Source organism: Oncorhynchus mykiss, chromosome 4, assembly GCF_013265735.2.
Source record: "Oncorhynchus mykiss isolate Arlee chromosome 4, USDA_OmykA_1.1, whole genome shotgun sequence".
Lineage (NCBI taxonomy): Eukaryota > Metazoa > Chordata > Actinopteri > Salmoniformes > Salmonidae > Oncorhynchus > Oncorhynchus mykiss.
This window is the reverse complement of record NC_048568.1, coordinates 4,859,310-4,872,235: the sequence shown is the minus strand read 5'-3', so window position 1 is coordinate 4,872,235 and position 12,926 is coordinate 4,859,310. Positions and strand designations below refer to the sequence as shown.

At 40.1% G+C, this 12,926-nt stretch overlaps 1 protein-coding gene across 2 annotated transcripts in view; it reads right to left on the bottom strand.

Annotated features, from left to right (window-relative positions):
* Nucleotides 1-11,887, bottom strand: part of LOC110521980 (uridine diphosphate glucose pyrophosphatase NUDT14) — a 38,943-nt gene extending 27,056 nt beyond the window's left edge. For both annotated transcript variants that reach the window (XM_021600004.2, XM_036975502.1), the window contains exons 1-2: nt 11,692-11,887; nt 5,002-5,045 (exon numbers count right to left, since the gene is read on the bottom strand). In XM_021600004.2, coding sequence (XP_021455679.2) covers nt 5,002-5,045; nt 11,692-11,772 — 125 coding nt within the window. In that variant the 5' untranslated portion in view covers nt 11,773-11,887. The remainder of the gene's footprint in view (nt 1-5,001; nt 5,046-11,691) is intronic.
* Nucleotides 11,888-12,926: the final 1,039 nt, after the last annotated feature.

Below are 12,926 nucleotides of genomic sequence, written 5' to 3'. Positions count from 1 at the left end.
TGGAGTGTTTCGCTCTGAAGCCAAACTGCATGGAGTGTAACGTTGTTGAGGTGGACAATCAGTTACTCTGCTACACACTAACAACCTTCAACACCAGAGGTAGAATATTAACTGGCCTGAAGTTACTATTATCTTTGCAAAAGAGATTAGTGTGACGCACACTAAATGTACAGTTACATTTGTGTTTGTATTGTTTATTTTCATTGGGGAAGAATGCTTTTACCGAAATGTCAGTCCAAGTTCTCGCCATTGCGATGAATTTATACTACTGTTGGCCAGTAGGAGGCAGTGAGACGTGTTTGCTTGGCACTATATGCGATCTGGCACTACGGTTCTCTCGTTTCATAAGTTCCTGTAACACAGGATAAATTATCTGCTGCAGCAGTCCCAAATCTGTGAGGCAAAAAGACAGATTATTAACTTTTTATTTTTAAGGTGATAAGTTGGACAGATCGAGTGGGAAAATAGCTTTTTTTCACACAACATCTCTCCCTCTCACTATCATGCATTAGTTTCGCTTCCCCATGTGCCATTTTCAAAAAGACCCGACAGGGCTCTGCTTGAATTATGCAGAAACGGGCAGCGTTTAGGTCATGTAATTGATTTTGTTGGAAAGGGGAGAAATTGTGCTTTACAATGGTATTGACATTACAGTTGATCTGGAAGTATTACGTTTTTGGGGCGATAAAATAAGGTCAATTGCACGGACCAAGGCGATGTACAAAAGTGAGTGAGTTTACGTTAACTAATTTGAAGTTATACCAGTCTTTAAAGGCTTTCATGTTTTACAGTCTCCTATGGGGCTAGAGTGGGCAACAATCAACTTCATAATTATAGCCTAAACAGGCAAATTCAAGTTAAGTGTTTAGGGTACAAATGTAAAGATTGAGGATGTGAACTGGATTTGAATATTTTTTACGTGTAAATTGATGCATGTTTGATATGTGTATGAAGTAATGTCAGGGGTGTGAGATTAAAGACAAAAAAAACAAGAAAACATTGAAATACAATGAAAAGACAGAAAGACAGTTTGCACTAGAGAATGTTGAATAAAATAATTGAAAGAACCTTTGAAAGAGAAGCCACATTCTCCCGTTTCATCATCTATCCTGTTACAGGAACTATTATCTGCCACACCAGTCCCAAAACTGGGACCTATAACATTTAGTTCTATTTCAAAATATCCCTTTTTCCCAGAATAACTGCTGTTCCATGCACACAGTAGCAGATTGTTACTGTAGACTAACTCAGGATAATGCTATTGTGTTCATTGAAAAACATTAAAATAAATCAGTTACCCAATACCTTTAGAAACATAAAATGATTTGGTTATCAAAAGTATATACAGTGCCTTCAGAAAGTGTTTACACCACATTTTGTTACAGCCAACTCAAAATGTATTAAATTCATTATTTTTCTCCCCTCAACCATCTACACCCCCCCAACGTATTGAAAATGAAATACAGAAATATCATTTACTTAAGTATTCACACCCAAGTCTTTCCGGGTAAGTCTAAGAGCTTTGCACAACTGGATTGTACAAATATTTGCACATTATTCTTTAAAAAAATATATATTAAACGGTGTCACGTTGGTTGTTGATCATTGCTAGAGTCATTTAAGTCTTGCCATAGATTTTTCAACCCAATTTAAGTCAAATCTGTAAATATGCCACTCAGGAACACACACACAAAAAAAAACTCCCTAGTCCTCGTCAATGACAAGCATACCCATAGCATGATGCAGCAACCACCATGCTTGAAAATATGAAGAATGGTACTCAGTGATGTTTGGGGAAACCGCTACACAACGCTTTGTATTCAGGGCATTGTGTCACATTTGTTGCAGTTTTACTGTAGGGCCTTACGGCAAAAAACAGGATGCATGTTTTGGAATATGTTTTATTTTGTACAGGCTTCCTTTTCACTGTCAATTAGGTTAGTATTGTGGAGTAACTACAATGTTGATGACCCATCCTCAATTTTCTCCTATCACAGCCATTAAACTCTGTTTTAAAGGAGTCTGCCTAGTTTGAGAAACACTAATGTACTGGTTAGAGCCAGTTTGCGCTGTTCTGTGAAGGGAGTAGTATGCAGCGTTGGACGAGATCTTCAGTTTCTTGGCAATTTCTCGCATGGAATAGCCTTCATTTTTCAGAACAATAGACTGACGAGTTTCAGAATAGAGTTCTTTGTTTCTGGCCATTTTGAGCCTGTAATCGAACCCATAAATGCTGATGCTCCAGATACTCAACTAGTCTAAAAGAAGGCCAGTTTTATTGCTTCTTTAATCAGGACAACAGTTTTCAGCTGTGCTAACAAAATTATAAACTTGGATAAGCTAACACATCGTGCCATTGATCACAGAAGTGATGGTTGCTGATAATGGGCCTCTGTACGCCTATGTAGATATTCCATAAAAAATAAAATAAAAATTGGCCGTTTCCAGCTACAATAGGCATTTACAACATTAACCATGTTTACACTGTATTTCTGATCAAGTTGATGTTATTTTAATGGACAAAAAAATAAAGGACATTTCTAAGTGACCCCAAACATTTGAATGGTAGTGTGTGTGTGATATATATATATATATATATATATATATATATGCAAATGTATTAAAAATAACAAATACATTTTACATAAGTATTTAGACCCTTTGATGTGAGCTCAACTGTATCCTGTTTCCATTGATCATCCTTGAGATGTTTCAACAAATTGATTGTAGTCCACCTGTGGTACATTTAATTAATTGGACATGATTTGGAAAGGCACACACACACACACCGGTATATATATATATATATATATATGGTCCACAGTTGACAGTTGACAGTCAGATCAAAAACCAAGCCATGAGGTTAAAGGAATTGTCAGAAGAGCTCCAAGACAGGATTGTATCGAGGCACAGATCTGGGGAAGGGTACCAACACTCGTTGGCATATGAAGGTCCAAGAACACAGTGGCCTCCATTATTCTTAAAATGGAAAAAGTTGGGAACCACCAAGACTTCACAGAGCTGTCAAACTGAGCAATCGGGGGAGAAGGGTCTTGGTCAGGGAGGTGACCAAGAACCCAATGGTCACTCTGACAGAGCTCTAGAGTTACTCTGTGGAGATGGGAGAACCTTCCAGAAGGAAAACCATCTCTGCAGCACTCCACCAATCAGGCCTTTATTGTAGTGTGGCTAGATGGAAGCCACTCCTCAGTAAATAACAATTATACAAAATAAATTTAAAAAATGGTACAAGACAGTGGTCCAAAAATCCACCTAAAGGACTGAACATAAGAAACAAGATTCTCTGGTCTGATGAAACCAAGATTGAACTATTTGGCCTGAATGCCAAGTGTCACATCTGGAGGAAACCTGGTACCATCCCTACAGTGAAGCATGGTGGTGGCAGCATCATGCTGTGGGGATGTTTTCCAGTGGCAGGGACTGTGGGAGACTAGCCAGGATCGAGGCAAAGATAAATTAAGCAAAGTACAGGACTCTGAATGTCAAAGTACAGTTTAGGGTAGTGACTAATAACATGATGAAATCTTTAAGTTACCAGTTACTGCCATCACCTCCATAACATCAGGAAGATCAAAAGGAAGCAGACAAGGGATTTCCAAAAGTATTCTCAATTTTCTTTAACATAGGAACCCACATTCACCAAAAAAGTTACAGAAAAGTCACATGAAATAACATCAGGAACACGATAGGTCTTATTTCCAACAATTGAGATAAATAAGAACTCCATCTACAACTATAACAGTTGATGAATGATTTTCCAAGTTGACTTCATATTATTTAATAATTCTTGGAATTTGTTTTTTTGGATATCCAAACTAGGTGAGTAAATTTGTTCTTAAACTTTTTGTAATTTGCAATGAATTTTAGTGAGACAACTCAAAACGCGAAATCCATTAACGCCAAGATAATGGAATTCATTGCCCTTGACAATCAACCGCTCTCTGTCGTGGATGATGTTGGCTTTTGCCGACTGGTCGAGCACCTCGGGCCCCGGTACACACTACCAAGTAGGCGCTATTTTTCAGACGTAGCCATACCGGAGTTACACAGTATTGTTGAAACGCACATCCATGAGCTACTTGCTATGGGCGTCACTGCTATTAGCTTCACGAAACGCCTGCTCAACAAAACTGCCGAATGTACTCTACTAGAGGCTGTGAACAAGCGAGTCGGTGGCATTCTCTCTGAGCCGCTTTACTGTGTCGCCACCATGCTCGATGCTAGGTACAAGGACCGCTACTTCGATGCAGACAAGAAACAGGGTTTACGTGAAATGTTAGAGATACAGCTGGACAAGATGGAAACGGACACAGGTACAGTGCGCACCGAGGAAGAGGCCACGGACAAAGAGCTGAAATCTCACTGCTTGAAATGTATGATGAAATCTTGGTTGAGAATGAAACGACTTAACAAATGAACAACGAAACAGCACAGCAAATGAAAGAAATTGGTTTTATGTTTTACTGGTAATGAGGATATACGTAAATGCCAACAAACTAACTTTGTCAGTTTGTACGTTTCAACTATTTAACTGTACTAGAATGATCGGTATCGGGTTTTAATATCGGTATCGGGTTTTTTGGCAAGGAAAATATCAGTATCGGCCAAAAATGTCCCTAGGTACAATAGTGTCAACTTATACCTCAGATTTTAAAATCTCCACAAGAAATGCCTAGAGCTTATACTGACTGAAGAGAGAAATTGTCTGGGCTTTCCCAAGTTCAAGGAAATGGCCTCAATATTATATTTAGTTAGTTTATTAGGTAGCAAGTCAAAGTGAAGGGTATAGGAATGCGTTAGGAAGGGGGGGGATGGGCATGTGGGGTTTTGAAGGTCTTCACATCTGAAGACTCCTCTCAGCTGACAGCGAGGTAGTTGAAAGAGTGTGTGTTTGAGTGTGTTCATGTGAGTACACCCCATCTCTAGCACGGAGTTTCTCTTATCAACAACGAAACGGGTCAATGGCAGATAAAAGCTCACCTGTCATGAGTTCGCATGAAGTCCCACGATTTCTTTGTCCCATTCTGTGAACAACACAAAAACAATACATGAATGACAGTCACATTCTGAAAGAACTGTGCTAGGATCTAGTTAATTGTCCAACATGTTGGTGGGCTCGGATGGATATCAAATCATCCATTAACTAGGATAGGGCGGTATCCAGATTTTCATATAGTCATGCCAGCCTTTCATCGCGGGATTTACAGTATTGCCGTCTTAGTACACAAGGGGCAAAAAAAAAGCTAATTGGGCATCTGTTACCAGATTGCGAACAATGAAAAACAAATTACAAAGACGGGCAATCTAGCTCAAAAAGTTATACAAGTAGTAGATACTTAAAGTAATTTTTGGTGAGTTTGGACATTTACAAGCAAAACGTACTGGAGAAAAGTAGCTATACATCAGTAAGAGCGCCGTCTACTGATGGAATGCCTGTTGGTGAATTCTCATCCGAGTTTAGAAGTGCAACTGAAGCACAAAAAATTTGTCTGATGCCGAGCAAAGACTACAATAAGAAGCATTTTATATACAGTACCTGTCAAAAAAAAGTTGACACCTACTCATTCTATTTTTTATTTTGACTATTTTCTACATTGTAGAATAATAGTCAAGACAAACTATGATATACCACATATGGAATCATGTAGTAACCAAAGTGTTAAATCAAAATATATTTTATATTTGAGATTCTTCAAAGTAGCCACCCTTTGCCTTGCCTTGATGACAGCTGTACACACTCTTGGCATTCTCTCAACCAGCTGTATCTGGAATGCTTTTTCAACAATCTTGAAGGAGTTCCCACTGAGTTCCCTCTGCTTTTCCTTCACTCCGCGGTCCAACTCATCCCAAACCATCTCAATTGTTCCTGTTCCCAAGAAAGCTAAGGTAACTGAGCTAAACGACTACCGTCCCGTGGCACTCACTTCCGTCATCATGAAGTGCTTTGAGAGACTAGTCAAGGACCATATCACCTCCACCCAACCTGACACCCTAGACCCACTCCAATTTGCTTACCGCCACAAAAGGTCCACAGACCCTGGGTCTCGACCCTGCCCTGTGCAACTAGGTACTGGACTTCCTGACGGGCCGCACCCAGGTGGTGAGGGTACGTAACAACATCTCCAACCCGCTGATCCTCAACACTGGGGCCCCACAAGGGTGCGTTCTGAGCCCTCTCCTATACTCCCTGTTCACCCACGACTGCGTGGCAATGCACGCCTCCAACTCAATCATCAAGTTTGCAGACGACACTACAGTGGTAGGCTTGATTACCAACAATGACGAGATGGCCTACAGGGAGGAGGCGAGGGCCCTCGGAAAGTTGTAAGTTCCTCGGCGTACACATCACGGACAAACTGAATTGGTCCACCCACACAGACAGTGTGGTGAAGGCACAGCAGTGCCTATTCAACCTTAGGAGGCAGAAAAAATATTTGGCTGGTCACTAAAAGCACACAAACTTTTACAGATGCACAATCGAGAGCATCCTGTCGGGCTGTATCACCGCCTGGTACGGCAACTGCTCCGCCCACAACCGTAAGGCTCTCCAGAGGGTAGTGAGGTCTGCAGAACGCATCACCTGGGGCAAACTACCAGCCCTCCAGGACACCTACACCACCCGATGTCACAGGAAGGCCAAAAAGATCATCAAGGACAACAACCACCCGAGCCACTGCCTGTTCACCCCGCTATCATCCAGAAGGCGAGGTCAGTACAGGTGCATCAAAGCAGGGACCGAGAGACTGAAAAACAGCTTCTATCTCAAGGCCATCAGACTGTTAAACAGCCACCACTAACTTTGAGTGGCTGCTGCAATACATTTTTTACATGTATCACTAGCCACTTTAAACAATGCCACTTAATATGTTTACATACTCTACATTACTCATCTCATATGTATATACTGTACTCGATACCATCTACTGCATCTTGCCTATGCCATTCTGTACCATCACTCATTCATATATCTTTATGAACATATTCTTCATCCCTTTACACTTGTGTGTGTATAAGGTAGCTGTTGTGAAATTGTTAGGTTAGATTACTCGTTGGTTATTACTGTATTGTCGGAACTAGACGCACAAGCATTTCGCTACAATCGCATTAAACCATGTGTATGTGACAAATAACATTTGATTTGAATTGGGTTAAGGTCAGGTGATTGTGGAGGCCAGGTCATCTGATGCAGCACTCCAGCTCTCCTTCTTGGTCAAATAGCCCTTACACAGCCTGGAGGTCTGTTCAAATCAAATCCCCATCCAACAAGGGGTGCTAATAAACATATATTACGCACCTTCAAAGTGCTACGAATGTTGGGTAAATCAAATGGGGAAGAAAAAAAAAAATCACAATTAAAATGTCTAAAAATATATTTTCACTTTGTCATTATTGGGTATTATGTACAGACGAGTGAGATTTACATTTTATTTAATCAGGCTGTAACACCACAAAATGTGGAATAAGTCAAGAGGTATGAATACGTTCTGAGCTTTTGAGATTTCAGTAGGGGTGCATGTAAATTCTAGCTAGGTGGCTGTCAGATACTGTATGCCGCTAGATATCGTGTGTGTGTGTGGTGTACTGATTCAAAGAACCCATCAGATGAAATTTCAAAATAAAATTCATTATAGGGCTAGTAGATTGAAGTTAGTATCAATTGCTGATCGCCTATTATGGGAGCAGGTAGCATTTTCTGTCTAGCTTAGTGTGACAAAATGAAAATGTAGAGTTTCCATCAACCTCGCATGCAATGTAGATATCAAAGAATGCCGCAGTTCGAGAGTAGAGTAGTGGGTGAAACCATTCACTTCAGGAAAAGGGGTGATATAAATAAAGTTACCTTTCATTATGGGTTGCTGAATTCATAAGAATATTTGCTGCCATTTTATTAAGGTTGGTAATAGAAGAGGTCTTCGGACTTACCACTTTTGTATTATTTTCTTTGAAAGAACAACTAGTGGGTTTTGAGTGCTTCTCCCCTATTTGGGAAGTTGGTCTGCCTGCTCCTCAGTCAGAGATATTCTGAGAGCAGGATCGTGTCTCCTTCCTCTGTATATAAAAACTGCATAAAAAGTGTTGTTGGAAAACGGGTTCATATAGCCTAAAGTCAATAGCGAATGTGACTATGTACAGTTGAAGTCAGAAGTTCACATACACTTAGGCTGGAGTCATTAAAACGTGTTTTTAAACCACTCCACACATTTCTTGTTAAACTATAGTTTTGGCAAGTCGGTTAGGCAATCTACTTTGTGCATGACAAGTAATTTTTCAAACAATTGTTTACAGACAGATTTTACTTATAATTCACAGTATCATAATTCCAGTGGGTCAGAAATTAAAATACAGTGCCTTGCGAAAGTATTCGGCCCCCTTGAACTTTGCGACCTTTTGCCACATTTCAGGCTTCAAACATAAAGATATAAAACTGTATTTTTTTGTGAAGAATCAACAACAAGTGGGACACAATCATGAAGTGGAACGACATTTATTGGATATTTCAAACTTTAACAAATCAAAAACTGAAAAATTGGGCTCAGAGGTCCGTTAAAAGCGCAGAGAGCATCATGAAGAACAAGGAACACACCAGGCAGGTCCGAGATACTGTTGTGAAGAAGTTTAAAGCCGGATTTGGATACAAAAAGATTTCCCAAGCTTTAAACATCCCAAGGAGCACTGTGTAAGTGATACTATTGAAATGGAAGGAGTATCAGACCACTGCAAATCTACCAAGACCTGGCCGTCCCTCTAAACTTTCAGCTCATACAAGGAGAAGACTGATCAGAGATGCAGCCAAGAGGCCCATGATCACTCTGGATGAAATGCAGAGATCTACAGCTGAGGTGGGAGACAATCAGTCATATATTGCACAAATCTGGCCTTTATGGAAGAGTGGCAAGAAGAAAGCCATTTCTTAAAGATATCCATAAAAAGTGTTGTTTAAAGTTTGCCACAAGCCACCTGTGAGACAAACCAAACATGTGGAAGAAGGTGCTCTGGTCAGATGAAACCAAAATGGAACTTTTTGGCAACAATGCAAGACGTTATGTTTGGCGTAAAAGCAACACAGCTCATCACCCTGAACACACATCCCCACTGTCAAACATGGTGGTGGCAGCATCATGGTTTGGGCCTGCTTTTCTTCAGCAGGGACAGGGAAGATGGTTAAAATTGATGGGAAGATGGATGGAGCCAAATACAGGACCATTCTGGAAGAAAACCTGATGGAGTCTGCAAAAGACCTGAGACTGGGACGGAGATTTGTCTTCCAACAAGACAATGATCCAAAACATAAAGCAAAATCTACAATGGAATGGTTCAAAAATAAACATATCCAGGTGTTAGAATGGCCAAGTCAAAGTCCAGACCTGAATCCAATCGAGAATCTGTGGAAAGAACTGAAAACTGCTATTCACAAATGCTCTCCATCCAACCTCACTGTGCTCGAGCTGTTTTGCAAGGAGGAATGGGAAAAAATGTATCTCGATGTGCAAAACTGATAGAGACATACCCCAAGCAACTTACAGCTGTAATCGCAGCAAAAGGTGGCGCTACAAAGTATTAACTTAAGGGGGCTGAATAATTTTGCACGCCCAATTTTTAAGTTTTTGATTTGTTAAAAAAGTTTGAAATATCCAATAAATGTCGTTCCACTTCATGATTGTGTCCCACTTGTTGTTGATTCTTCACAAAAAAATACAGTTTTATATCTTTATGTTTGAAGCCTGAAATGTGGCAAAAGGTCGCAAAGTTCAAGGGGGCCGAATACTTTCGCAATGCACTGTACTTCACATTTTTGGGCTTAAATTACTGTAAATATATATTCTGTAGTGCCTAATATGCATAATATAGTATTTCTATTTCATAAATTGTACTTTACTTTTAATCAATTTAATTACAATATGACCCCCCTCTCTTGAGATATTGGACAAAACATGTTGAATTAAAAAATCCAGACAGGTGATGGTGAAATTATTAACTAGGATTAACATTTACCTGTCTGCAACCTTGTTGATCTTTTAAGATAACTTGAAAATAAGATCTCAGCAATGGCAAATCCTATCTTCATGAAATCAAAAAAAAAGTGTTGTGTTCATGAGAAGTTTCTCTATAACAATACAAAGTATAACACCAGAACCAAAGTTTCATTTTGTCCTTTAACGCCCTACTTAAAGTATCAAGTCTCTGCTATAACACAACAAATGTGGAAAAAATGCCATACCAATAGGGCTCAACAGTGGTCATTCAGCCTATGACTCACAAACACCTAAAGAGCAACAATGGGCCAGAGAAGCAGAACACTTCCACACTCAATGACAGGAAGCGTTAGGCCAGGACCACAAGCCCAGATGGGGAGAACACTTGGGACGGAAATATCTACAGGTGCCCTCCTGCCGAAACAGTGCCTAATGCCCTTCATGAAATCCACAGAAGGAGAAATGTCATTATCTCAGGAAAGGTTGAGTGAATGTGATGAAACGTTGCCTGCCCCAAAGAGTCTCACTGCCAAAGAAATCACAGCAGAACAATTCCACATTTCCTGAAGGAAAGTGTCAAAAGAGGCAATGGCCCAGCCTTTGCCCAGTCTCTAGAAGCCTACATGTATGTTATTGATTGACCTGAGCATAGCTTTCGATCCAGAAAGTGGTAACAGCCTAATTCAAGAATGGCAACGAATGTTACGGAGTCTAGTATTCCTTTATCCAACATATCATACTGAAACAACGACCACAAAACCTGGTTCCAATTGTGTTATTATGAGTAGCTAAATATGAATAGCCTAACTGCCTGTGACCAGACCTATTTCCTTATCAACAAACATACAATCAACCATACAAGTATGGTCGTCTTGAACATCACATTGCTAATAGCAATTAGTTCAAGTGTATCCATCTTCCAAACAACTAGCTACTGTACGTACCTAAGAGGACAGTTACTAGTGGAATCAATGTAGCTAACTAGAAAGCTATCCTAACATGCCTTTTATCTCCCGAGTGGCTAGCTGCCCTTTAGATTAAAGACTCAGGTAGATGAACATTTTCACAAGATAATTTGTGGGCCATAAAATACTGGTGGGTTCTATACATAAGTGGACTTGTGTGGGTTCCCTAGATATATTAAAATATATCACTGAAAGTAAAATGGGTTTGCAAGCTCAGCACAGCACCAAATGCTCAACATCTGACCTCATAAAATCACTATCAAACTAGCAAGGCCATCTCTAGTTTGACACATCCCAACAAGGCCTGACATTACATGAGCTAACGCTCAACGTGCAACAACAACCACAGGAGACATGTAGATATTGTAGCTAAGCATCAGGTTGTACATTTCCAACAAGCTAGCCAGTTACTTAGCTAGGTTTCTAGTTAGCTAACGTTAATGTAAAGCATATGCTCATGAGACAGTAACTGATATGTTAGCTACTTGCCTGAAAATCTAAATTTCATGCTAAGAGAAAATATTTGGTGGCAGTGGTGAAGCAAAGTTAAGATAGCTAAGTCCATAAGTGTCACTGAAATATGGTGTACTGTATTTTTATGAAGGTTATGCCGTTGAAGCAGCACAATAAAGCAATGGAGAAAATAATGGGGGTTGGGCTACTAGCAATAGAAATTAATGCGTCCGGGAATTCAGACTAGATTCAGACGCGAGTGAGCTATTTTGACTCACCTGGTTATAGTGCACCCTGAATGGTTTCAGATAATTGGAGTTGGTGCACGGAACGACCTGGATATCATGTATCTGCTCCATAGTTCAGACTGCTAGCTTTCCACCGGTGCTTATCTCACGTCAGATAGCACAAACCACAGGTCGTAGTGGAGAATGATACAAATGCCTACGGTTCCCTAGTAAGGACAAAATACACTCGCTTTTAATTGGAAGTCTTCTTATCCTTCTTCTATGCGATTTAACGGCGGTTGGCATTCAATTTGTTGCATTACCGCCACCTACTAGACTGGAGTACAACTCCCTTATACTTTTATTGAAAAATGTGAATGTACTAAATAAATACCCTACCATCTAACACTACACTCACTAATTTCTAAATTATATCAAATAAAACTAACACCACCCTTCTCCACTAATTAAATGTATTTATTCCTACCTCATGCCATCATCCTGAAAGGATGGGACATTACCCCTTAACACACCCTGTAACTCTTCTGATGTCAAGTCTTGCACACCCAAATACCTCTCTGCATCTGCCACCACAACCTCCATTTTCTGCAACTTCCATTCCATCCCTGCAGCACAGCTGATAACCATTGCTATAAATGCTAAAAATCCAATCTTACTGAAACGTATATCACTTTTTGGCCTGTCCCTCTGTACTGGTATATCTCTACTACTCTCACCACTCCTCCCCCTTAACCCAACTTCCTCTACTTTATTCACTGCCTCAGCATATGACAACGTCTGCACTACTCTAACCCTGGAATCCTCACCTGCCACTCTCGCACGGGACATTTCTGATCCCCGGTGTCTTGTTTTACACACTTTGTACAAAATAATAAAATGCAGTACTACAGGATATTTTTTAACGTAGCTCTTTATTAGCTAGCTATAACTGGTATGTTCACGTATCGCCAACCAGGATCAAACTGCCCATGACCTAACCATTTGGGTGGTCTTAACCAATCATAGCACAGTATGATATGGCAGTAAAATGCATCCAATTACAATTCAGTATGTTTACACATATGAATATTACACCCAGCTCCATGGACACCCCTACAATTAACACACTTCACTACTTTCCCCAATACTACACATTCCTTTGTATCATTCCTTTCTGCACATTTCTCACACCCTCCCTCCTACACAATGCTGCCACATGCCCGTAAGCTTGACACCTGTAACATTGTAATGTATTCGGCATATACGCTCGTACAGGTTAACTTAAA